This window comes from Cydia pomonella, chromosome 15 (assembly GCF_033807575.1).
Source record: "Cydia pomonella isolate Wapato2018A chromosome 15, ilCydPomo1, whole genome shotgun sequence".
Classification (NCBI taxonomy): domain Eukaryota; kingdom Metazoa; phylum Arthropoda; class Insecta; order Lepidoptera; family Tortricidae; genus Cydia; species Cydia pomonella.
In genome coordinates this window covers 13590172-13616355 of record NC_084717.1, presented here as the reverse complement: position 1 = coordinate 13616355, position 26184 = coordinate 13590172, and the positions used below count along the sequence as shown (strand labels likewise).

General features: G+C 38.7%; 4 protein-coding genes across 10 annotated transcripts in view; all 4 read left to right on the top strand.

Moving 5' to 3' along the window:
- Positions 1-8336, top strand: part of LOC133525931 (protein sprint) — a 474626-nt gene extending 466290 nt beyond the window's left edge. For 6 of the 7 annotated variants that reach the window (XM_061862358.1, XM_061862359.1, XM_061862360.1 and 3 more), the window contains 3 exons: positions 1621-1787; positions 1961-2065; positions 2304-2522. In XM_061862358.1, coding sequence (XP_061718342.1) covers positions 1621-1787; positions 1961-2065; positions 2304-2507 — 476 coding nt within the window. In that variant the 3' untranslated portion in view covers positions 2508-2522. Of the gene's footprint in view, positions 1-1620; positions 1788-1960; positions 2066-2303; positions 2523-3398; positions 3531-4306; positions 4535-5029; positions 5244-6633 lie in introns of those variants that run through there. The other variant, XM_061862362.1, reaches the window with a different exon arrangement.
- A 104-nt stretch (positions 8337-8440) lies between these two features.
- Positions 8441-15529, top strand: LOC133525936 (uncharacterized). The gene is made up of 6 exons (XM_061862366.1): positions 8441-8770; positions 9558-9728; positions 10800-10934; positions 11377-11568; positions 14317-14480; positions 14776-15529. Exons 1-6 carry the CDS (start codon positions 8621-8623, stop codon positions 15044-15046), a joined length of 1083 nt encoding a protein of 360 aa, XP_061718350.1. The 5' UTR covers positions 8441-8620; the 3' UTR covers positions 15047-15529.
- LOC133525937 (uncharacterized) lies at positions 11848-13483 on the top strand. The gene is made up of 2 exons (XM_061862367.1): positions 11848-12004; positions 12381-13483. Exon 2 carries the CDS (start codon positions 12384-12386, stop codon positions 13308-13310), a length of 927 nt encoding a protein of 308 aa, XP_061718351.1. The 5' UTR covers positions 11848-12004; positions 12381-12383; the 3' UTR covers positions 13311-13483.
- Positions 15530-19746: 4217 nt separating the features above from the next.
- On the top strand, positions 19747-25811 carry LOC133525930 (GILT-like protein 1). The gene is made up of 5 exons (XM_061862354.1): positions 19747-20376; positions 23022-23153; positions 24117-24290; positions 25153-25293; positions 25595-25811. Exons 1-5 carry the CDS (start codon positions 20302-20304, stop codon positions 25793-25795), a joined length of 723 nt encoding a protein of 240 aa, XP_061718338.1. The 5' UTR covers positions 19747-20301; the 3' UTR covers positions 25796-25811.
- The last annotated feature ends 373 nt before the right edge of the window (positions 25812-26184 follow it).

Genomic DNA, 26184 nt, shown 5'->3' with positions numbered 1-26184 from the left:
TAACCAATTATGTAACAATACATTTTGTAAGCACTTAACATGAACTACAGACTTACACTCCATTTAACTTTAACAATAATAAACCACGTCTGCCATTCGGGCATCACTCATCTGCACGCTAGATACGTTGTACCTAATTGTTTAATAAATTTTGCAGTATTCATAATAATTAAAGCATTATTGCATTGAAATAGCTGATATCATATTCATTACTCACTTCGTCCTACATTTTCAACAGATGGCATAAATTGAAATTATAAAGGATATTACGACACTGTGGGATTTAGAACTAAGATAACTAAAATTCCATTATTCCTACGCATGAATGCAATTTATTTAAATTTTTAACTCTTTTTAACAGAAGTAGGTACCTAACGATTAACCGTAGTATTATTTGAAAAGTTTGATGTATGTAGGGGTCTTTTATGTTTTAATTAATTAATATCTGATGCAAAATGTCTTCGTCGAAATTTTTTTCAACATTGCCTAGAAAATTCCATTTAAATTAAAAAAATAATCTTTACTTACGTCATTGCCACGAAAAGCCACGTTATACCAATATTAGCTTTCGTCAATCATGGTTATGACATCTCATTATCCTATGATGATATTTAGGTATGATTCATTACTCCACGTGTTTTTCTAGTCTTAACAAGCTTAGTTATTGTCATACGTTGTTTACTTTATCTTATCAATATCAGGGTATCAAAACAGTTGCTAATTACTTTACAAAGGATTGGTAATAATAACATTAAAACCTGCAATTATAATGCCTAATAAAATAATAGGCACTCCAGCGTTTCAGTTTTCTTTTTAAATATTCTAACACAATTAAACTTCTTTCTTTGTTTCATTAAGTTTAACATTTTTAAAATCTAATAGCGTAGCCGTTGCGTTGTATACCGTTGTCCCAACAGGATATCACAATATTGATAATAGGTACTACAAACATAAGCTTTAGTCATAGAATGTCACTAATAAATATTTGCTTTCGTTAATGAAGACAACAATGTTTATTTACTTACGTACACTGTGTATATTTATTGTAACTGGGACCTTTAAAACGGATATAACAATTTTGATAACAATAAAAGTAATAATTTATAAAGGCGAACAATCGAACATCAGTCTTGACTCACTATGTTTAATACTCATCTAAAAACCTGTTTTTTAGGGTTTCCTAGCCAACCCTTATAAATTGGCCATGTCCGTATGTTTGTCCGTCCGCGGCTTTGCATCGTGATCGTTAGTGCTAGAAAGCTGCAATTTGGCATGGATACATAAATCATGCATTGCGACAGAAAGGTAAGATAAAAACTAAAAAAAATTTGGGCACCATCCATACAAAAGGATATTTTTTGATTTTTTTTTTTCTTTGACCCAGTGGTGAGGGGTATCGTTGGATAGGTTTTTCAAAACGAAACGGGTCTCCAAAAAAACATTTTTTGATAAAGTTAATATTTTCGGGAATAATCGCTCCGAAAGAAAAAAAATGTGTCCCTCTAACTTTGAACCATGGGTCCAAAAAATATTGAGCTGAAAGAAGTTCACCCGATGGCATATGATTTGAAGGTGTAGACCTAAAGAAAAAAAAATACATACTTCAATTTTTTTTCTCAGCTGCGGGTCGCGTGCGCGCCCTTCGAGGTGGTCGATCAACGCGCGGCGCGGGCGCAGCGTTGCGCGCTTATGCTCTTCATCTGGCGCAGGACAAGAGCACGACCTTCGCGCAGAATGTCGATAATTTCATCGCATGCACTCTTGACTCTAAGGAAACTTGTCCGCAGGTAAGAAAATTTAATTTAATATAACGACTTAGTATCGTGAGATCATTTTGCTAATAAAAATGTAAGCAAATGAACTTTTATCTCTTTCTTTTCATGGAAAATTTATTAGGTTAATAAATGTGAATGTAAATAAATCTACCATCAACATTACATTTTGTTTTCTTTATTTTCAGGTGATGATGCGCAACATGAGGCAGTTTATGTCTGGAATGAAAAATTATCTTGTGAAGCACGGAGAGCGAGAGTTCGAGAAAGAAGTTGAAAAAGAAAGGCTCAAGGTGATAAATCTACATTGTAATCAGTCCGAATGTACATGAACCTAACTACACTAGGCTAAAACAACATATAAGTAAAAAAAATCAAAAGGAATTCGTGGCCAGAAAGTTTGAGATCCATCACATACTCGTAAAGATAAATAAAATTAGAACTAATCTAGGTGGTATATTCGACTTGCAGCGGTTCCACAATGCTTAATTTAAAAAAAAAAGCTACAAGTTATATCCTTATCTTTTCCAGTTAAAATCGACAGAGTTCCTGAACCTGGACGCCATACTAGAGGGCGTGATGCACCGGCTGGTGGTGCGGCCGCTGCGCGCGCGGCTGTACGCGCTGCTGGCGGCGTGGCACGCGGCCGACGTGCGCCGCCTGCACGCCGCCGTCGAGCGCGCGCAGCACGCCACGCCGCTGCAGCTGGGCGTCAAGGTACGACAGAGCTCCTGAACCTGGACGCCATACTAGAGGGCGTGATGCACCGGCTGGTGGTGCGGCCGCTGCGCGCGCGGCTGTACGCGCTGCTGGCGGCGTGGCACGCGGCCGACGTGCGCCGCCTGCACGCCGCCGTCGAGCGCGCGCAGCACGCCACGCCGCTGCAGCTGGGCGTCAAGGTACGACAGAGCTCCTGAACCTGGACGCCATACTAGAGGGCGTGATGCACCGGCTGGTGGTGCGGCCGCTGCGCGCGCGGCTGTACGCGCTGCTGGCGGCGTGGCACGCGGCCGACGTGCGCCGCCTGCACGCCGCCGTCGAGCGCGCGCAGCACGCCACGCCGCTGCAGCTGGGCGTCAAGGTACGACAGAGCTCCTGAACCTGGACGCCATACTAGAGGGCGTGATGCACCGGCTGGTGGTGCGGCCGCTGCGCGCGCGGCTGTACGCGCTGCTGGCGGCGTGGCACGCGGCCGACGTGCGCCGCCTGCACGCCGCCGTCGAGCGCGCGCAGCACGCCACGCCGCTGCAGCTGGGCGTCAAGGTACGACAGAGATTCAACTCGAAAGACTTGATGGCATACAGTGCTTTATGGTCTTCAGAATTTGAATTTATGAATATAAATTTATTAAAGATGCTCTAGGTCTTTGACCTTACACAGAATCTCGGTTTTAGTAAGTAATTTAGCGAAAACACGGCGCTTGTTCTCGTTTTATTCTAATTTGCTTGAGTTTTTCTGCGTGAGGCTCTTCCAGCCCCGACTCTTACAATCGCCTAGTAAATTTCATGAATTACTTATTAATTATTATCATGAAACCGTTGACCATTCTTTAAGGCTGTGGCTTTCACCTAAATTGATTATTATTATTTATTATTATTATTATATGAGAATTTGTTTTATTTCCAGGAATCCACGAAAGTCCCGTCTTCAGCGGTCTTGGCAGTGATTTCGAAGCACTTCCTCAAGATGCAAGAGGCGGACTCTCCATTGGATAAACTAGAAAACCTTCTCGCTGCGATATCTGTTATGTTCAATGCGGTAAGAATAAACGTACCTAATGCACTTTATATTCGCTATAAAATTCAATCTACCTTGAAAGTAGACGAGAGTATCCCTTATGGACGAAGTCAATCCCGAACACATGATGCTCCACAATACAGTTGAGGCGTTAACAAGTTATGAATGAACTGATGTCTTTGACCAGACGTCTTTTCCACGATTAACTTGTAATATATTTAACTAGCTGAAAAGTCAACCGTGGTCGGCCACCGCGCCCGGGCGACTGACCGGCGCAAAGACGCTCTTGCACCCCTATGGGATACGGGTGAGTTAGGGATAACCTTTAAATTGCTTATAAAAGCTATATAACTTGTGGCGTTGGCGCCTATAAAACCTTCAAATGTATGCCCCTCAGACGTGAATCTTTTCTTTAAATTTGGTATGCCATTTAATACGCGCTGAGTTTACTCCAATAAAGTAAATTCACTGCATCGCCACCGTGCAAATATTGCGCATAAATGACCTTATGCTATGCATGACCAAAATGTTCCTGACGCTTACAAAACTTCTTAATGTCGATATAGTGCGATATAGTGCCATAAAGATACTTGTAGCCTGGTGTGTAGCAGCATTAACCACGTTTGATAGCATTAAACTAATCCATAAACTTATCAATATATATGAGTACAGAAATATTCGCATTCCGAATATCCGTAGTATTGTTGAATGTTATAAAACAAAACTTAATCTTTTTGGAATGTACCACTTTTCTAAGCTATGCAACGAAGTGTAATTATTTTAATCTAATTTGTCAGATTCGCGGTGAGCGCGCGCTCGGGGCCGACGATCTGCTCCCGGTGTTGGCGTGGACGGTGGCTCGCTGCCGGCTCGTCTGCGCCGAGCTTGAAGCTGAACTCATGGCTGGACTCCTACCCGCTGCGTTGTTGGCTGGGGAGGGAGGATACTACCTTACTGCGCTGTTTTCTGCTGTGGCCGTGCTCAAGAGATTGGCACCGGAACCCGGTCCAGATAGCGCGACACCGGTAGGTCTTAGATCTGTAAATTGTTGTTATTCAAGTAAGCAGCTGACACCATGGAAGGTAGTTTGTTGGCTTGTCTGCGCTGAGCTAAAAGATGAACTCATAGCGGCACTACTGCCTGCTGCATTCTTGACCGGGCCCGAAGGATACTTCCTCATTGCGTCGGAACCGGACCCGAACACTGCAACACGGGAAAGTTTTAGAACAGCGACGTTTGCTAGTTTTCTGCCTGCTGATAGGTCGGAGAAGGAAGATACTCTGAAAGTACTAGGTAATTACGCTACTTGTAGTAATTGAGAAAACTGTTCTAGTTTTCTCAATGTTGTACTTTATTACGAACAATTAATAGTCATTATGTCCAAGATCGCTCTTCAGGTGATTTTGCGTACAAAAATCGTAACGGTCTCTCGCTTTTACTATGATTATGCATAGGGAGCATACGGAGCCTCGTGACATACATATTTAGTTCCACTGAGTGAGGTGTGTATCGCGTGGCAGGGGCGGCGCGGGTCGGCGGAGAGCGCGGCGGGCGCGGGCGGCTGCTGCGTGGTGCGCGTGGCGCTGCCGGACGAGTGCCGCGGCTCCATCCGGCGCGTGGCGCTGCCGTGCCGGCCCGGCGCGCGCGCGCGCGACCTGTGCCGCGCGCTGGCGCACGCCGCCGCCATCACCAACCCGCAGGACTACGCGCTCTTCGCGCTGCACGACGAGCAGGGTCAGTGCCCGTTCCGGCTCTTTCTTTCACTCCGAGTACCTATTCTGGCGCGACTCCATTGTCGGTATAAAAAGGCACGACATTCGATACAAGGTGCTCGTGAGCATTGCGAGACATTTTAATTAAGCATTCCTGGTAATATTAAGAAACTAAAATATCATAAAAAAAAATCTGGATTAGGCCTAGTTTCAGAGATAATTAAATGTTTTTCGAAATCATTATTTCGCCATAAGTCGGTACAAAACACATTTTTGACTGCGGTATTGCCACTTTGAGGTCTAGTCTGGACATAGCTATTGATTGACATCGAAAAATTTAAAAAAATTATTCGAGAGGCTACCCCCAAATAAAATAAAAACTTTCTAGTTAATTTTAGGTTATGTGCTTATCAATAAAAATTACGTTTTACGTACAGGAATGTTCAAAGAAAGGGAAAAAAAGAAAAAAATTTTTTTGTCGAATTTCACAAAAAGTCATATAACATTTTTTGCTGCTATTGCCATCAGGAATGCGCCGTTAAAATCTCTCGCAATGCTTACGGGCACCTTGTATTTTCATGTATGTAACGCTATTTCGCTTAATATTTTTTTATACTGACAAAGTTTTAACCCGAGCCACAGACAGGTTTCATCGATTACGTAAAATTCAAACTTGACTTATATATCTAAGGACGGGCCTTACAGGCACTAAGAATGGCGCTAGTTCAGTGGTGTCACTCTCGAATTTGAGCCTAATGTCTAGTTAGTAACGTCTAGAGTAATCGTCAGTCTAACGCAACTAGTTGCGACCAATCGCGCGCGTGGTGCGAACTCATCAACCAATCGCGTTGCGGCGTTAGACTGCACTATTAGCTCTAATTCGTGTGCGTAACACCGCTGTACTGGCCCCATTCTTGTTGTCCGTAAGGCCCGTCCTTAGATATGTCAATGTACTAAACCTGATTACGTAACACACTTTCATCCTCTCCGCCGCTATTTTACACACACGTAAACTTTAAAACAAAATAAGTATTCGAATTTAAACTGTAGTGAATCATGCTATGCTATAATAAACTAATTTTACTATTAAACTCACGTATTTTTAATAAATATGAATAAGAGGGAAATCTCATAAATCTGAATGCTTGCCGACTGTCTATGGTCACATTTGTTTTTAATTTAAAAAAAATACAATATACAATAACAAATTGCACGTTGTGTGCAGTTGGTAGCATCATATTTTATTGTTAAGTTGTGTTTACACGTGATATTATTTTGGCGACTAGTTTGAAATCGAATATTGATTTCTCTTCAGGCGTATTATGTATGTTCTTAAATGATAATGGATTTACAAATGAAGAATAAAAGTACACGAGTAGGAAGAAATCATAATTAGACTTTTTCCTTTACAGAAACGATGTTAAACGAGAACGACTGCCCTCAAGAAGTTATGGCCGAAAAGAACGGATTGAACTTCATCCTGGCTTACAAGAGGATAGATGCCAAAATCGCGTGGCCACAGCAGGCGCTACTCTCCTATCCCTAAACTGGTCGAATATGCCAAATCTGTCTAACCCGCTGGTTTTGGACAAACTGTGACAAGGACAGATAATATGCGTTAACGTGTCCAACGTCGTAGTCAGTGATTTTAATCCAGAGTTTGAACAAATGGTTTTCGGAACTATAAACGCTTTTACTGATACATACGAGTGAAGTCAGTCTTGGTGATTGAATTGAGTTCTCTATCTCTATCCATGAGCGATACAGCTGGAGTTACCATATTCGAATTAAATGCTGCCAACACTACCACCTACTCGTAATTTCTGAAAACCCTATGTAATGAATTACTCTGATCTAAACTCTTGGATTAAAGACAAAATAATCTCTTAATCGAGGAAAAGGATCTTAAGAACTAATATGTGCAATAGATAAGTGAAATAGAACCCCGAAACTCTCAGTACCAATAAGTATGTCGTGTTTACAGGATACTCATTCATAACATAACAAATAATCTATATTTATAACATCTTTCTTAGTGATAAAGTGATATTTTCTAACGATATTACCCAGCTAGAAACATTAAAGCTTACCTTTATGCATAAGTACATAATTTCTTTAGACAGTATTTTTTAAATGCTACTCAACCATAAGCGTACTAATTGTCATTTAATAATGTAGCTTTTTTACCCAATCGTATTATGTAAGTAATGTTTTATACATGCCTATAAAACGACTGAACAAAATTATTTGTCTTAAAAATACAAATTTTGTGAATTTGTATGTGTGGTTTGGATTGATTCGATTTAAAATGTATAGGAAAAACTGTTTTTCTAAAATATTATTTTCTTCTTTCTCTTGTGTTATATTTATGCTATTATAAATTGTTTCCATTCAAAGGAATTTGTAGGTATTTGTTCCTAAATTTTAAGTAAACCTGAGTACGCTAATATTCTTACCAAATTGTTATTTGAGTTTTAAAATTTATTTCGCTAAAATTTCTAGTTTCATATTTTACTTTTGAAGTATATTTAACTCTTTAATACTAACTTGTTTATGAACTGTGATGTAATTCGTATTAGTAACGTAAGGATTTGTATTGATTTTGTATATTCGTAGAGGCGTTTCGTAATATAATTTATTTATACTTAATCTTAAGGAAATGTGTTTAACGCAGTGTTGCAAGTCTGTGGAACAAATTAGCAAAAAAACAGTCGCTGATACTTGTTTGGATAACTATAGAAAGTCTAAGATGTGCTAACTTTGCCTTAATGCCACAGACAATATTTTTATAGTTAGCCCAGTAGATATACTCTGGCAAACCCACATTGTCAGTAGAAAAAGGCGTTAAATTCAAATTTTATATGGGAGGTAACCCTTCGCACCTACTTTTTTTTATTTGCCGCCTTGTCCTACTGACGGAAATGGCTTGCCAAACTATACCATCATTTTATTATCTGTGGTAGGCGGCGATTCTGGATCATGTGACATTGATCACACCTACATTTTGTATTTATTGCAGTCTTGTATTTTAACGTTAGTCATAATAACACGTATATTGTGTTTTGATAACAATTTCAGTCACTTGTGAAGAATAAACGAATTTTTACCAAACTTATTATTTTCGTTTCATTATTGTATTCGTCAGGTGTCCTTTTATTACTGCAACCCTTGTAATACCTATGCACAGGTGCAAAACTGCACACCACCCGGAATTATAGTGCCCTACGTTAGTTGCTATGACAACAAGGCAAGCATTTTTGATTTGTACAACTAATAAATAGTTGTTGCTACCGAAATAAACGAATGCATGGATACAGACAAATAAGAGTGATCAAACGACAAAAGCATCAAAGTTTACTTTTTTTCCATCGTGATAAAACTTCATAGATTTAAGTCATAATGCAAGCTAAATATCCAAAGAAAGTAAATCCTACTTTTTGGGATAGAGTGCACGTTCAGCCAAGAGTGAGGAAGTTCCCTGATACAGGGGAATCTAGTGAAACCACCGGACGGAGGTGGCGACCACCGCCTGAAGTGGTACAGGAATTGGTGAGAGGCTGTCTTCAATACAATTTTTAAAAATTATAATTACTACAAATGTTAGGTAATTGTTAATAATCTCCCTGAAACTGAGGATAGACGTCACGTTTGAGTATAAAGGGTCAACAAAGCGTAAAAGTCAGGCATTACAACACCTAAGAGCTGTGTTCTAGACACTATATACATACAGTCGCCATCAGATATATCGGGGCGGCCGAGGTGCTCAAAAATATCTAAACACGTACTCAGCGCTTTGGCAATAAAGGCTTGTTCAGATATTTGTAAGCACCTTGGCCGCTCCGATATATCTGATGGCGGCTGTGCCTATCTACTGCATACATAGGCCTCGGTATCAAGGTTCAGGTCATAGAGGTAAAGTCAATTGTACCTAATTGCAAATAAATTTTTACATTACCTAGTCTTCCTTTTTTGTGCCGACAGCAAGTACAGTCAGCATCAGAAGTAGCGAATCAAATAACGTTTCATAAGTAACTACCATTCTGTAACAGCTTAACAAAAAGTGATGTCTTTAATATAGTACAACTAAGACTATTTTGTTTCTGTTTTGTTGTTTGTTTCTGTTGTGTTTTGAACGCGAATTTTAGAAATTAATCTATATTTGGAGAAGTTATCCGGAATATCAGATACTTTTGGCGCGTTGTTTCATCCGCTACTTTTGATGCTGACTGTATAACAGCAGATTAGAAGAAGAGAAGAACACCGAACACCGAAGAACACCGTATTTTTTTGTTTTTGACACCGACGATTGTTAATTAAAAAATTACATTCTTAACAGAAACCGGCAGTTCCGGAAGTGACGTTCTACGATCGAGATTACAATGTGACCAGCCAACTTACCCGGTCACAGACTTGCGAGGACTTCACGTACAAGGCTCCAGAAACGCGTAGGTTTAACAAACATACTGCTTATACTGAAAATCAGTATATTTATCCACCTAGTCGAAGGGTAAGTATATTTATTATTTTTGAATTAAGTTAAATAGTTTACTCTGATGGGGTGTCCTTGGTTCCTTGGGACGGATATTAGTGTGGGATGCTACCTGCGTAGACACGCTGGCACCGTCCCACCTCCAACGGACTAAGGTAAAAGCGGGCGCAGCGGCGGAAAGCGCCGAAATTTTGAAACGTAATAAATATAAGAGCCTCGGTAGTGAGTACCATTTTGTATCATTTGGCATTGAAACTCTAGGTTCATGGGGTCCCAGCGCGCACAAGTTTTTTGGAGAAATCGCGAAACGTCTGGTTGACGTAACTGGTGACCGAAGAGCTGGCGGCTTCCTCGCACAACGTATCAGTATTGCGATACAACGAGGAAATGCCGCCAGCATCCTTGGTACAATGCCTCAAGGGCCTATTTTAGATATAAGCTAAGCTAGTTATACTCGTAGTAATCATCTGTATATATCCATTATGTATATTGTTATTAAATACTTTTTTGTTTACTCTTGATCATGTATTGTAAGATTCAGGGTGTTAGGTAAAAACATCCTTATTCTTAAACCAACAAGAACACGTCAAAAGGCCTACCGCGAAAATCGAATCTGCTTCTATCACTCTTAGGCGGCTATCACACTGGATGCGAATCGCACGTCGTTTCGATGTTTGAGCGAAAACGCTATGCGCATATTATAGCGTACATCCCGCTCGTACATCGGAGCTACGTGCGAATCACATCCAGTGTGATAACCGCCTTACATAAATATACGGTGCAAAAACTCGCATGCAAGTTCAGTTAGGTTAGGTTATGATCTGTGGTTAGGTACATTGTTTACGTTAATTACAAGTCGTACAACCAATTCACCTGATCGGCTAATTAAGTATCGTAATGTACCGAGCTTCCTGAACCTCCTGAACCAAGTGAATGTCTCAAGACGCCACACCGGACTCGACCTAAGTCCTGACTCTAATACTTTTACAACTTATAAAACTTGTTTATAGTTTGATAAAATATTTCTGCACCAGAATATAGCCTACTATTAGGAGATATGCTAGTCAAAACCGAATCTTTACTTTCAAGCTAACAGACCAGCCCCCGATGTGCAATGCACACGGCACGACGGAAATGCGACATGCATACAAAATACCGCAGCATCCACCGACCCTGGTTACTGACAAGAACCAGCATAAGCATCCTGCCTGCCTGCCGGACCCAGTAAGTAAAATTATAAGTTAGAAAACAGTACTTAGGTAACCGACTTATGTATAGCAAAATTACATGGACTCATTATGAATGGAATTCGTTCATAAACTTAACCATGTACTTTTGCAGGTGGGTGTACTTGGATATTACACACCTGGTGTGTAAGCGGGACATCGCTATATACGTACATAGTGCTGTCTCGTTCACACACTAGAGCGCCGTGCTGATCCTCAGATTAATTATATGTGTGTGTGTGTGTGTGTATCCAATGTGAAGACCGCCTTATAAATAACGAGCCTTACTTGACGCGCGCACACATCATATATGATATATCCAACATGCTAGATATTAAATGCATGTATCCTTATGCATTACTGTACTGTACATGTATACAATAAATACAAATACAAATAAATACTCTCTTCTCTTTTGTTATGATTATCACTTTTTCCAGCCAATGATAGAGCCAAGTTGGCACAAAGATTTAGAACCGTTGGACACAACATATGAAGGTTACGAGAAATACCTAGACCCTTATCTCACAACGAGCCGGCTGCATCATAGGCCATATACAGCAGAGCAGCTGAGTAGAAGATCTGTAACAAAAGATATTGTGACCTATCACACCTTATCTAAAGAGCCCTGGGTGAGATTTAACATAATTTGAGTGAGATCCAACTACAATGCATGTTATTTTGTTTTAGCCATCCTTATGGGTTAACAGATCACAGTTATTATTTACAGATCAGATATGATCAGATCACAGATCACAGATATAGCTAAATTATCGTGGCAAAATAATATAATGTGTAGCAAATGTAGCAGTCTGTAAGCCACTTAAAAGTTATTTTTGTGATGTTGGCAGCGTTGTAAAATAAAAGAGAGGTCTATTGGCTATGGAATCGGTCACTTCCTGTATGAAATAACAGGAAGTTTTTTTTTTCGTTCGTCGTTCAGTTCAATCAATCAATTATTTGTGAAGCCTCTGAAAGTGTCAAACTGTTATGTTATGATGTTTCGTTAAATAGGATTTATTCCTTGATTAGTAAAACGTAACGAATAATCCTGTCTGACTAATACTGGTAAGTAATATAATTCATCTTTATAGATATATAATTACAATTAAACGTTTTCACAGAACACACTAGAAGGATTTGATAATCAAGGACAACATTGTATTGTAAAGTTCATGGTTTATTTCGATGCTTAGAACAGTACAATATTGCCGAATATTAATGTAAAAATATTACTGTATTGTCTTAAGTGAAGAGCAAAGTAAGTATAAAATTGCCGATGTTACGAATATAACTTTGTTCCATGCAAACTTTTATCCCATGGCATACAGAACGCATAGTTTGTATTGTAGTAACGAAGTCTGTTCATTCACAATATACAGATTACAGACGAAGAACTATCACAAAACAAACATGGTAAAACACAATTATCTTTTTTTTCCAGATCATGGCTGATTCTACAACAGAAAACAATGCTGATAATGTAAATGAAGCCCCCAGTAATCAGGAAGATGCTCGAGCAAGGGAACTAATTTTTGACTGGCCTATTAATGTGGTTGTGTCCGAACCTAAGATCCTTAGCCCTGAACCAGATGTGGCTCAACAGGGTAAAGATGTACAGAAATTAGGCCCGCTATGGAAAACTGTGAGATATGCAGAGACAAAGAGACAGTTTGAATCCACAACACCTTTCTGTGCATTGCATGTGAACCATGAGCTTGAAAGTTTGACTCCCAGATGCAAGTCATTTGATATGCTGCAGAGGTTTGATCAAACTCTTGCAGCCGTGACACATGGGCTCTTGAAACAGAAGAAAATACTACAGAGTACTATAGATGGTTTACCGGTAGAAGTGAGAAATACCGTTCAGAATTCATTGCAGTCAGCCAATTCTCAGTACAAAAAGATTTCTGATGATTTATTACAATATGTTTGTGGAAGACGGTCACAAGTCATCCAACATAGAAGGGAAATGTTCTTGCCACGAAATATGGGAGTGCGGGAAGCTCTGCACGCTATACCACCTACAGAGCTTGTCTTGTTTGAAAGTAGAAGACTGTCACAACTTGTAGAAGCCTTGCCTGATAAAATAGATCATTTTGTCCCTAATATGGACAAATGCAGATGCTGTCAGTTCCACAAGCAACGCCGAAGGCAGTCTTCAGAAGAACCTCAAGATGATGAACCTGTGGTGCCTGACAGAAAGAGACACCACAAACAGTGCAGGAGAAGAAATTCATCTGATGATCAAAGTTCAGAAGAGGAAACTAGGTTTCGACGCAGAAAGAGACAACCCGAGCAATGTAAGAGAAGGCATACATCAGGGGCGCGTAATACAGAAGATGATTCTGGTCCAAGGAGGAGACGCCGCTAGGGCTTTGCTACAGTTTTAATGTTACATTTTTGGATCAGTATTTTTTTGTTCAATTGAATTCCAATCTCATATGAGATTTTAATCATAAGTTAATTAAGGATAATGACTTGTCATGTGTTTATTGTTATTATATTATGTTACAAGTAAGTAAACATTTAAGCTACAATATTGCATTCATGTATTTTATTTTAATAAACCTGGATGACTTAACTACAAAGAACTTACATGGAATGAGCTATTTATTGTAGAGTCAGATCAAGCTAATTCTGCATGGCTTTTGCAATGACATAGTGTGGTTGTGTCATCAATTCATCAATGAAAATATGAAGTTTACAATGTCACTACCTTACTTTGTTTCCTCAGTTCTGTTCAAGTTGAATTGTAGAAGGGATATAAATAAAGTCAAGAGCTGGTCTAGCCAAGGTGACTATTGCTATGACAAGGAAACACTTTGTGTCTCTCTATCACTCTTTCATATTAGTGCGACAGTGACAGTTGCGTTTCGCTACGGAGCGTAAGCGATTTGCATGTTGGCTACGCAGCCACCTCCCCCTACTCTGACAGCTGCAATAGATGCGCTATACTGTGCCTTGTGTTGTGGTCGCGTCGAGTAATATACGAAATCATTTAGCCCATCTACATTTGCTGTCAAATCCAGAGCTTGATTTGTCTAAGATTTCACATTTAATATGAAAGTACTAAGGGCCTGTTTCACAATGTCCAAGTAGAAATAAAGTATTGGATAGCTAATTGACAAATTGATTAACTGCCAGATAAATGTTCCTGAAAACTTAGCACATTATCTACCAGATAAACTTATTTGAAGATTGTGAAACGCCAACGATGACTTTATTCATCAGATAAGTGGCAAGTAGCTTATTCAGGACTTTACTTGAACATTGTGATACAGGCCCTTAGAGTTATCTGTTTACCTTGACTTGTTATTTAGGTTTCGGTTTAAGATCATTTGGCATTGACTAATGAAATTGTCATTATGTGTACACAGGTGAGAACCCGCAAACCTTCAGTAGATGATTGGCATTTGCCTTTAGAAGGATGTAAAATTAAGTATGAAAGAGAAAGCATCAGAAAGAATTCCACATTTTCCCTCCCTAGAGAAAATTTGTTTAGGGAAATTATCACTCATAATAAGCCTAAGTGGCTGCCAAGGTAATGTATTCATTATCCACTAATCATAAATTTCATTCTGATAGTAGTTTAGTAGATAGTAACTGTTACGCTTCTATGTATTGTTACATAGAAGCGTTACCTACTTGTGCTTTTTCGTTCTGGTGAAAATAACCCCTGATGTATTTAGTCAGGCAATCCGCTGCTACGAAATAAATACTTTGCTATGTTCATTTAAATGACATTCAAATGAACGAAAATGTTCTTATTCTGTGGCGGCTAGCATTTTTAGGTGGTGCGACGTAATCTGTTCACAGATTTATTATACTATTTCCAGCTCATTTCGTACTGAGGTAAGAGACAACTACGTATCACCACCTAGCCAGGCCGGCTCTAATATTCGAGATCTTGAAGAGCAAGTACAATCGTATTACCAACGAAACATCGCGAATTTGCAAACCAATGTCCACTACGAGCACTCCACTGCGAAGGAGAAATTTGATTCTGAGACATCACAGATTGGAACTGGAAAACCGATTTGTTCCGTGTTGGATCAATTTAAGGAAAAAAACAAACGGATTCAGTTCATAAGCACGAGAATTAGTTAAGTTTCGATAGGTGCCTACTAATAATCTCTGCGATTAGCATTTGCCTGCGGCGGTAATTGTCATGGTCGCATTTTTATCACTTGTCATGTCATGCGTTATTTTCGCACTCACATAGTTGTTAGAACGTGACAGGCATCATGATGATAGATGATAAAAAACCGACCATTTTAGTAGGTAGGTTAAATCAATAAGTTTGAAAATTACCCTCGACGTTTCGTACACGACTTCTTCGAAAGACGTTTCTCTACTTGGAGTATTTTTCCGGGATCGCAAAACAGTTTCATGTTCGAAACGTAGGAGGTAATTTTACAACTTTATTGATACGTAATTATATTCTGTTTAGTGAAATAGTATGTAATTATCGTGGAAATTTAAATTTAATAAGCCGGTACCTTCGTAAGGCACCTACTTAAGTCTGTACCTATTAAAAGTATCAGTATAGTACATTACGATACAAGTGCGAAAAATAGGAAATTCGCAATGAGTGGCGATATATTAAAACACGACCGAAGGGAGTGTTTTAAATCGACACGAGTTGCGAATTACTTATTCGCACATGTATCGTACAACGTTTTACAGTACATATGGCCCTTTAAATGTTCGTCACAGTAACGTAATATGCTAATTTTCCAACTAGTGCGGTAAAGTAGCACTATATGTACTGTAAAATTGTTTACAGTAACATTGTAAAATGTTTGTCGAACATTTAAAGGGCCATATGTACTGTAAAACGTTGTATGATACATGTGCGAATAAGTAATTCACAACTCGTGTCCATTTAAAACACTCCCTTCGGTCGTGCTTTAATTTATCGCCACTCGTTTCGAATTTCCTATTTTTCGCACTTGTATCGTAATGTACTATTATTATAATTCATCTTTTTTTCACAGAAGACATTAGATACCTACTATAAAGATTTGATAATCAAGGACAACATTGTATTGTAAAGTTCATGGTTTGTTTCGATGCTTAGAACAGTACAGCGAGATACTAAAATGAACAATAAGGTTTAATAAAATTATAGGGTTAATTAAATAGGAATGAATAGCGGCCCGATTCGAAGAATGAGATACGATAACGATAAGTTCTGGTTTAGATAAGTTTTCATTTAGATATCGTTTGTATGTCGTATAATTGACAGAAGCAGCTCGATTCGAGCAACCAATGTTGCTTTGATGTTAGAAACATCGTAGATAGATCTTATTGGGATCACAGCGGAATCGAAATAAACGTCAATTTTGACATGTCGTTTACTTATCGATCTTTTAAAGATCTTTCCAAGATCTTAAACGTGTCTTAATCATTCTTCCAATCGGGCACTAGGTAACCTCACAACATTTTTAAAGAGGCCACAAAAAGTACCTATTGTATGCAACTGTTGTATAAGAAGGGTCAAAAAAGGCGAGCGGCGACAATGTGAGCCGTAGCCCCGCCGCAGCCCGCAACAGAAACCGCACCGAAATGACGTTCTGATAAAACGTTATAAAACCTGTGAACCTGATAAAATGACGTTTCCGTAAAGCGAAAGGTTAAGCAACCCTGTAATTAAACAACCTTTTTATACCTAATATAATAGTTATGATTGTGTCAAATATTGTTACGGGTAGGTAGGTAGTACCTTACAAGAGTTCACAATAAAGGAGGTCACCCTGCTATGGCTTTTTATTTTTACAAGTTTTTATCCCTTAGTGGGACATATCCAACTCGATTTTAAATCACCCTGTCAAGCATGTGAAGCCGTCACAACAAATAGTTTATAAAATCAAATACGATATATATAACCAAAATCATACATAAAAATATGGATAAGGTTAAAAATAAATGGAGATTCTATACTTTCTGATGATTTTTACGGCACTCGGATATGGCGTTTACCTCTTGGCACCTTACTGTTTAACCATACTGTCCATTGCAATAATATACGCATTGTACTCATATATTGTACTAATGATAATATAAGAAAAAAATTATAAAGTTGTGCAGAGTTTCATTTTTATTTTTATGTTTTCGAGCTAATAATAATGGTACCGCAAAGACGCTACATAGGTATACATATATGCTTCGACTTACCCGCGCGCAGGTACTACATACTAACACTATCACCCACTGCTTTGGTACGATTTCCACAGGGCCGGATTTAGGGGAGGGCAACCGGGGCTACTGCCCCGGGCCTCCACAATAGAGGGGCCCCCCACAATAGAGAATTCGGTTAATTTACCATTTTATTTGGAAAAAATTTGGGGCCAGGGGGCCTCCACTTATTTATTGCCCGAGGCCTCCAGACCTCTAAATCCGGCATTGGATTTCCAATAAGTATTCTTAGCATAGGCTTTCTCCTGTTGAGGCTTTTTGGGCTACAGTTGCTACAGTCCCAAAGTTACATATAGCACAATGGATGGTAGAACGCCAAGAAGACCTCCTTCCAGCAAGCTCTTCCCAACGCTCAGGGTCGATGGCGCAAGCGCTCAGATGTCGTTTGAGCACGTCCTTGTAACGCAGGTGCTGACCACCGTGCTTCCGCTTACCCACCGCCAACTCAGAGTAGAGAATAGCTTTAGGCAAGCGGTGGTCATACATTCGAAGGACGTACCCATAATTGTGTCAAAACATTTGAAGATAACCGCCTCATTAGACAAGACATAGAAAGAGGACCTATAAAAGTTACGGAAAGAGAGACCTATATAAGCCCTCCTACGAGTACACGTTCAACGCAGCTGGCCAACTTTATTGACACGCGTGCAATAGCGTATTTAAGAGCAAGTTCGGCCTGGCCAGCTACATTAGGGCTCATGCTAGACAACGTCCATAATATTTATTTAGGATCGCCCTCATCGAAAATGATGAGGAGCACAATATAGCACAATGCGAATTCTAGACTATAGAGAATATTTACCCTGAGTACCAAACTTTGAACCTTGAACTGTGGTCTACATTGTGTAGGTGAATGAGCCTTAAGTGTAATTAATTAAGATTACCCAGTTCGCCTGAATATAAATTAAATGTGAGAGTTGTCCCTCGTTAAGGAGCAAACTGGTGCAGTCAGGTACTTTGCAAAATAGTCAGCTACTGCATAATACGTACTAGGTAAGGTACTTAGTTGAGCATGCGAGCCAACAGGTTTGGCGACCAGTGATTAGGACATACGATAATGTTATCAGAGAACGGATTCCGTGTTAGGTACGAGTATAAGGCTGCCTTTCCACAGGTGGAGATGAAAGGTCTCCTAATATAAACCCAACCCAAAGAGTAAATTAAGTATATAGGAGCCGCATATCTACAGCAGTTTGGGTTAGGGCGGTTGGGCTGTAAGTTCAAGTTTAAACTTAAAATTTAACGCTTGTTAACGTATGATATGAATGGTTGTAGGTGATAATGTTGGTAATTGCCTACCCTTACTTCTTAGACAGTCGGTATAAATAGCAGTTTTACTAAAAGACACTCTAATCGCAGCGTTCCTATGTCATCAACACTACAACAATGCATCAAGCATAAGGAGGCGGCACATGTAGAGCCCATCGTCTACACGCTTTAATAATGATAGTTTAATACAATTAAAGTCGGTCTTATCAAAGGATGTTTCTTATTATGTTATTATCCACGTAAATATGAGTCGTCAACAAAAAAAAAAGTGCCCGCAGTTGCCCGCATTCTACGTAGTTGTGTAATAACTATACCAACAAATTCGAATTTATGGAGTTTACGACTCATCACAGTAGATATTATATCAATAGGTATCAGCCGAAAGCCGTCTGCTACAAGTAGACACAGACAAGACACAGGGTTCCCCCAAATATTTCCAGAGCGACCGGAGATATGCTGCTCTCTTCATACAACGGTTCCCTACGACTACGACCAGGGTGCGTAGCCAACGTGTCAATGTTTACGCTTCGTAGGAAACGAAACGCAACTGTCACTGTCGCACTAATATGGAAGAGTGATAGAGACAGATGACTACGCTACGGACCGTTAACGATTGGCACGTTGGCTAAACCAGCAGAGGGCCTACCGCGAACCACGTTCGACGTGACGCTCTGGGGCACTTGTAAATTCGTACGTAAGTGTGACAGGGAGGCAACACGTCACCCTGCCGCGAAAAACTAAATTTCTTTATGTGTCTCTCTATTGAGAGTGATTAGAGAGGCCGATTTTTGGATTTTCGCGATATGCCCTCAGATTGTCACTAGCGGTCGTCTCAGTTGCTTTCGAATATTAAAGTTATTTTTTTACACACATACTTATTTAGGCTATTTATGGGCTATTTCATGTCCGAGTTAATTTACTTGATAAATATCAACATTACTGCAATAAATAGTTATTTGTTTTACAAGGGGGCAAAGTTGTTGTTTAACCGCTCGAGCTAATATTGATACCCGAGTGAAGTGGATTCTTGAGCATTGCGAGGGTTTCAAGGCACGAGGGTACAAACTTTGCCTCCGAGTGAAACAAAAATACTAACCGAGGAAAATACTAACTACGTAATACCAAAAAAATCTAATCAACAAAAATAATTTTCACCACACCAACTGGTAAAGGCCCTCTTGATTGTTCAATAAATAATGATAAAGTTGCATTTTATCCACATGTGGGATAAAATAATCAGAAGCAAATTTTGATTTGTTTCCTTATATTAGCTAGTAGAATTGACTTTTAAATGGTGATTTTGAATGATAATTTTTATTATGTTCATTTGTTGGTATTTCATAGTTGGTGTGGTGAAAATTTTTGTTTAACTCGGAGGCAAAGTTTGTTTAACTCTCGTGTCTAGAAACCCTCGTAATGCTCAAGATTCCACTTCTAGAACCACTCGCTACGCTCGTCGTTCAATTTTGGATTCTTTCGCTTGCTAGGGTATCAATTAGCACGAGCGGTTAAATATAAACAACACCGTTGCCCCCTTGTAAAGTAAATAACTATTGTCTTAGGCCTTTCTTCCTTACTAGAAATATATGTATTTTTTTATGCACTGTCTTCATGTGGTTACTTGCCAATACCGCAAAGGCTCTTTTGCTCGCTCTTAATTAACAAAATTACCCTTACGCCCATATAAATAAAGATTAAAATGTTACCTACTATACTGCGCGTAAATCCATAAAATCAGATTGGCGGCGTTATAACAACATATCACCACCAGTAATTGTACTATTCACACGTGTTATTTACACAAATGGAGTAAACTCAATGTTACGTGAATTTCAAGTGCTGAAACTAAAAATAAGTCGGACATTTAGTGAGTGAAGCGTAGGTTGTTGCTGAAAATGGAGGGTTATTGTTGCATCGTGCTTGTTTTGGTGTTCGGGAATCTGGCTGATGGATTTATAGGACCAAAAAAGGTAAGATGAAATTTTCTTGTCCAGTTCTTGTGTATTCTCCTTTTGTTTTCACATAAATATAAATACCTACGATATATACATAGATAAGTGATACCTACAAGGAACAAGTAGGTACCCACGTAATTGAACTTTGAAAAACTAGGGAAGTAATCATATTATATATTTTATTTTAAATAATAAGAATAAAACAACAAAGAAGAAGAGGCTTCGGAGGGAGGGATTAGATATAAAAACATGATATATTATAGAAGTAATAATATTTTGATGTTAAAGAAAATTCATCAGTCAAAACGAAATATTAATGGTTTTCATTTAATACCGATTTATTTATTTTGCCTTATTATTCCACCATAAAAGACATAATACAAAATGAATTAGATAAGAAGTAACTGTATGCTATTTAAGTTTAGTTCATAAGTTATTTAAGTATTGCATACCCGAAATGGGTAACTGTTGGAACCAATAAATTGTATCAGGATTACTATCTACAAATGTACACAGTACTGCAATAAATCATTCTTATTCTTATTCTTATTCTTTTTTTTTTTTGTTATGTTTAACCACTATTATGGTTAGTAAAGTTCAACAATATTGCGATTTTCTCTTATTTTCCACCCAAAATTTTCTAAATAAGCTATTTAATAAACAACTTCGAGTTAACTTGAAGTATGGCCTGAGTGTATTTCAATCATTTGTTTATCTTTAATAACATTTGTCACTGACATTTATAATAAATATTTTCGATGTACCTATGTGTGAGGTTCGTTTATTAGTATATTTGTGTAGCGACTATTGAAACCTAATTGCCGTAGCGAGCAACCGAAAATGTACGAGGTGAGGAAACACATTGTTACAAACTCTGAATGCAGACGGATGGCAATGATGGATGGAACTGATGGAAGGCTGTTATTAGGATTGCATGAAGACAGAGGTTGGAATTCCAAAGGCCATGTGGAAGAATGGCTGAAGGCTAATTAGCTCACTAAACGAAGACCAAAAACAGCCCAATGGCGGAAATAATTCGTGTATAAGCGAATTTTAGTATGGTTGTAGGTAAAGGAGCCTTACACAACATACTGAAAGTACTGATGGATGGGGATGCCGCTAACGGGTAGGGGGGAGTTTTAAGGTCCCTTTTTTTAGTTTTACTTAAATAACTCGCAAACGGTGGCCCATAGCAAAAAATGTACGAATACGCAAATAATCTTTATAAAAATTCCTACAAGAATGTTTCCGTACACTGTTTCGCTAAGATCAACATTTAAAAAGATATTAAAACGAGAAAGTTAATTAAAATCGATTTTATGGTCCATTTTTCTATATTTTCGTAAACAACTCATAAACGGTGACCAATAGCAAAAAACGTTGTTAAACGTAAATAACCAACACAAAATTTTTAAATAATTTGTAAAGTATATACCTACCCAAAGCTAAAAATGTCTCATACACGAATAATGACCATAAAATTTTCTAGAACACTTTTCGCTAGGATCAATATTTAAAAATATAATAAAGCGGGAATGTTAATAATAATCAATTTTAAAGTCGCTTCTTAGTTTTTCGTAAATGGCAGCTCATAATAAACCAGCTTATACATAAATAATCAACATAACATTTCCTACAAAAAACATGTTGAACACTTTTCTCTAGGATCAATATTTAGGGACAAAGGGACCTTTAAAAGGGACCGTTTCCTATGCGTATAATTAACCTATATTAATTACAAATTTAAAAATTAGTAAGGAGAATATTAGAGGCACAGAAGCAGCGGCACATTTTGAATAATATAAGTTACCTACTTTTACTACCGTCCTAAACGTATAAACTACCAGAGTTTTCCCCTAGTTAAGTTAACTGCACATGTTAACCAGTAGGCCTTCAGTATGTGGAGCATTGAAAGTACTAGATGCATGGTACATGTAGATGAATGGAACCAAAGCCTTCGTGACTGGTCGGGATAAATTGCGCGGTTAAATGATAAAATCGAAACCTAAATTACCTACAAACGCTACCATATGTAAAGTGCAGTGCGTTTAATACAGAAATAAATTACTTTACTATTTAGTACTATCTCGGTTATTGAGTAGGTATCTCGCAACCTCCGTAGGGCCTTCATAAACGCTTGCCACGCCTTCCTGTCTTCAGCAATGTTCACCTTTTGTCTTAGATACGATTGCGGTCCATCGATTCCTATGAAAAACATTGATATATATATATATATATATATTTTTTTATACTACGTCGGTAAGCAGCCTCCGTTGCCTATGTACGCCTGCAACTCCAGAGGAGTTACACACGCGTTGCCGACCCCCCCCCCCCTCGTTGAGCTCTGGCAACCTTACTCACCGGCAGGAACACAATACTATGAGTAGGGTCTAGTGTTATTTGGCTGCTGTTTTCTGTAAGGTGGAGGACTACACGATTGGCTCGAATTCGTGTGCGTGACACCGCTGTACTGGCCCCATTCTCATTGCCCGTAAGGCCCGTCCTTAGATATAGGTATATGTCAATGATCAAAAAAGCGATGCTCGTATTTTTCGCCTATACAAAATGATGTCACCTATTCAGATCCATTTACACTTCTTTCAGTTTTAGTGACAGTTTATTGCCATTGAACGCCAAAATGCCATATCGTCATTTTTCAGGTGCTTCTGTCGGTGTACTATGAGAGCCAATGCGTCGACAGCAAGACCTTCGTGTTGCAACAGCTGCGACCCGCACTGCAACTCTTGGACAAACACATAAAGCTGCAACTCGTTCCTTTTGGGAAGTCGAGGGTAAGCCTTCAGTTTAGTTTATGTTATTTAGGTAGTCAGGTAAAGGTAAAAAGGTCGAAGAAATATTATTTGTACCGATTAATGTTATCGATCGCTAATGGCCCTTTTACAATAGGGTAATGTAATAAAACAATTAGCCGGTTTTGCGTAAAGTATACTTAAGCTGAGCTAAACAATCTTGTTCCCAGTTACTTTTATACATTATATTTTTTCCTAGCATTCGAAGTTTTCAATTCGTATATATTCTATTATCTAAAAATTAAAAGATTTATGTTAAGAAACATTAATCTCAAAGTAAATACGATTTGTGTTGGAAAAGTTTCATTTATCTAATATCGTATATTATCCCAGAAACACCTTTGGGCTACTTTTATCATAATTAGTTGTTCCCACCATATGGACGGATGGGACGTGCGGCAAAGCACGTCACACCTCTTTTGTCCTTTTGTATTCGTAAAGATAATATAGTTTTATGTCAAATCGGTGCAAATTATATTTCTGGCAACTTTATTATATGATGGCAACGGCCTATCTTAGACGCTTTGTGACTTGGTGCAAAATGCTCGTTTCGAAACTAATGTAAGAGCCGAGACACATGGCATCGCACAATTCGTTCGTATTAATCAAACCATACCTAGGTGCTTTCTAGGTGGATATCCCATACTTCAATAGTTGGATCATCCTACTCAATAAGCTATTAGGCACCCTTATGGAACTCATCTTTGGCGTTATTCTTTGAAAAACATAGTACTTTATGACGACGTTGTAGTAGATAAATAAGTCTTATTTCCTTCAACTAGGTACTGGTGGGTTGTGCCGATGGACAGTTTCCAAAATTGCGAACTTACTTAAACTTTTCACATTTTGTGTAGGGTAACTTTTTTTTTGTGAAACTCTCCAGTATTTTCCGAGTAAATATTTTCCACATACAATGGATTTATGACGTTAGTCTTTAACTTCCAGAGCATAAACTACGGCGATGACGGGTTCAAGTGCCAGCATGGTCCATCAGAATGCCTGGGCAACATGGTGCAGGACTGCGCGCTGTTTCAGATGAGGCACCAATCTAACCTGGAGCAGCTCGGTTACGTAGCCTGTGAGATGGAGAGTGAGGCGGGATCCAGGGGAAGCTTCGAGGTAAGGAGTAGGTTAGTGTTATTTGAAGTTAGACTTATTAATAAATTAAATAAATTATAGGACCACCTTGAAATAAGACGGTGCCGAAAAAGGATGGTAGGGATTAGAGTGCTCACTCCATAGGTATGGGACGTGTCATAAAACGAATTATTAAGTAAGTTTAAAACTTCCTTAAAAGTTAATAATTATTTACATACAAGTTTTCGCAAAACGCGCTTAAATCTTATCTATCTATGGAGTGAGCTAAGCTAGCTTACTTAAAATTTCTCAAGCTCAAATAAACATTTAAAAAAATGTGGCACTCGAACACAAACCCTCCTTGGAATGGAAGTTGTAGTTTTATTAAAAGCGTTAAGTGACTAATCAATAGTATTTAGAATAATGTTTAAGAAAAAAAAACCGACTTCAATGAGGGAGACCGGTCAAAGAAAGATTATTGTTGATTTTGGATTTCATACAATGAAATTAAAAAGACAGCGTCCTGAGCCTAATTATGTAGAAAAGGAGGTATGTAACCTGTTTTTTTGTCACTGCACCCACCTTGTTTGTAGTTTCCTGGATTCCTAATAGATTCTACCATCAGATCTCGATATCGAGCTTGACAAAAATGTATCTTGAAAATAATTTGCCTAACAAACATAACGATAAATAGGGTCATATAGCCGAGGAAATATGTCTAGATATTATGTCTGGTAGAAGTGGGTATGCATATTTACCACATTAAGCATAAAAATCATGACTTGAATAGTCATAATAAAATGACAAAATAGTTTACTAGTCAAAATAGTCTAGTAACAACTGGACGGACCTTTTATGTGCGTTGGGGGAAGCATAATAAATGTAAATTATTGTTTTGTTTCAGTGCGTCCATCGAGCAGGACTACGGACGGAGCAGGTGGAAAAATGTTTAAAGAGCAGACAAGGAACGCAGTTGCAGCTGGATTCCGAATATCTGACGCTGCTAATGAAGCCCAAGTTCATACCCACTATCGCCGTGGACTTGGTAGGTACATTTAATATTCATGTAGTTATTATATTCCCGTTGTCATGGCCACTCTTTTCATCATCCCGTATTGATGTAAATTACCAAGGACCGCTATCTGCATGTTTCGTATAGTAGGCTGAGTATACCGTTGAGGCGCTAAATTTGACCTTGAATAACGCACACTCACTTTTCAATTTCTTTCTCTTGAAAAAGCTCAACAGCTGCTCTCAAGAATATAATACAAACGGCAATGCTGTGAACTTATTCAGAACGTCTTGTTTAAAAGTAAGGTCCTATAAAATGTTAATTTAATTTCCAGTTATTTGATCAGCACGTGCAAGACAACGCGCTGATCGACCTGACGGGTACCCTCTGTGCTGAGCCGGTGCTTGAGAAGACTGCCGCCTGCGCGCACTATTACAACACCCTGGCGTTGAAACATCTGTTCTCGTACCCACTCGATGATGAGCCTGAGAAGATACCTCTCTACAAGTATCAGACGTACTTTTATATCGATTAAAGTTTTTGTGGATCAATGTGATTTTATTTGTATTATAAGTAGCCTCGCTGGACGCACCTGAAGCACGATCGCACTATACATTGAAGAGACTATCGATAGTATCAGATAGTGTGGACCATAAATTGGTACATCTCTTTGCCTTCATGGTCTTTTTTCTTTTCGGTCTCATGAGGTCTTAAATGTGATTAATGTTAGTAATTTGTAGCGTAGCTGTATGCACTATGTGCAAAACGAGCGTTTGAGAAAACTGTTGCCAGTTTAGTTTCTACTACTACTGCGATACCTCATCTGTTCTCTAACCTAATGGACGAGAAACTAGAGATCTCCCATTGCTCTACGCGTCTTCGATATCCTTTTTCTACCTATGCAAAAAATAACCAAATGATGAA

Bases quoted from the DNA above. Each gene is read 5' to 3' on its own strand.
- LOC133525937 (XM_061862367.1), top strand. From the start codon at position 12,384: ATGGCTGATTCTACAACAGAAAACAATGCTGATAATGTAAATGAAGCC.
- LOC133525936 (XM_061862366.1), top strand. From the start codon at position 8,621: ATGCAAGCTAAATATCCAAAGAAAGTAAATCCTACTTTTTGGGATAGA. The intron at 8,771-9,557 runs GTGAGAGGCTGT...CATTCTTAACAG, and splicing joins CTGAAGTGGTACAGGAATTG to AAACCGGCAGTTCCGGAAGT. The intron at 11,569-14,316 runs GTGAGATTTAAC...ATGTGTACACAG, and splicing joins CCTTATCTAAAGAGCCCTGG to GTGAGAACCCGCAAACCTTC.
- LOC133525930 (XM_061862354.1), top strand. From the start codon at position 20,302: ATGGAGGGTTATTGTTGCATCGTGCTTGTTTTGGTGTTCGGGAATCTG. The intron at 20,377-23,021 runs GTAAGATGAAAT...GTCATTTTTCAG, and splicing joins GATTTATAGGACCAAAAAAG to GTGCTTCTGTCGGTGTACTA. The intron at 24,291-25,152 runs GTAAGGAGTAGG...GTTTTGTTTCAG, and splicing joins GATCCAGGGGAAGCTTCGAG to TGCGTCCATCGAGCAGGACT.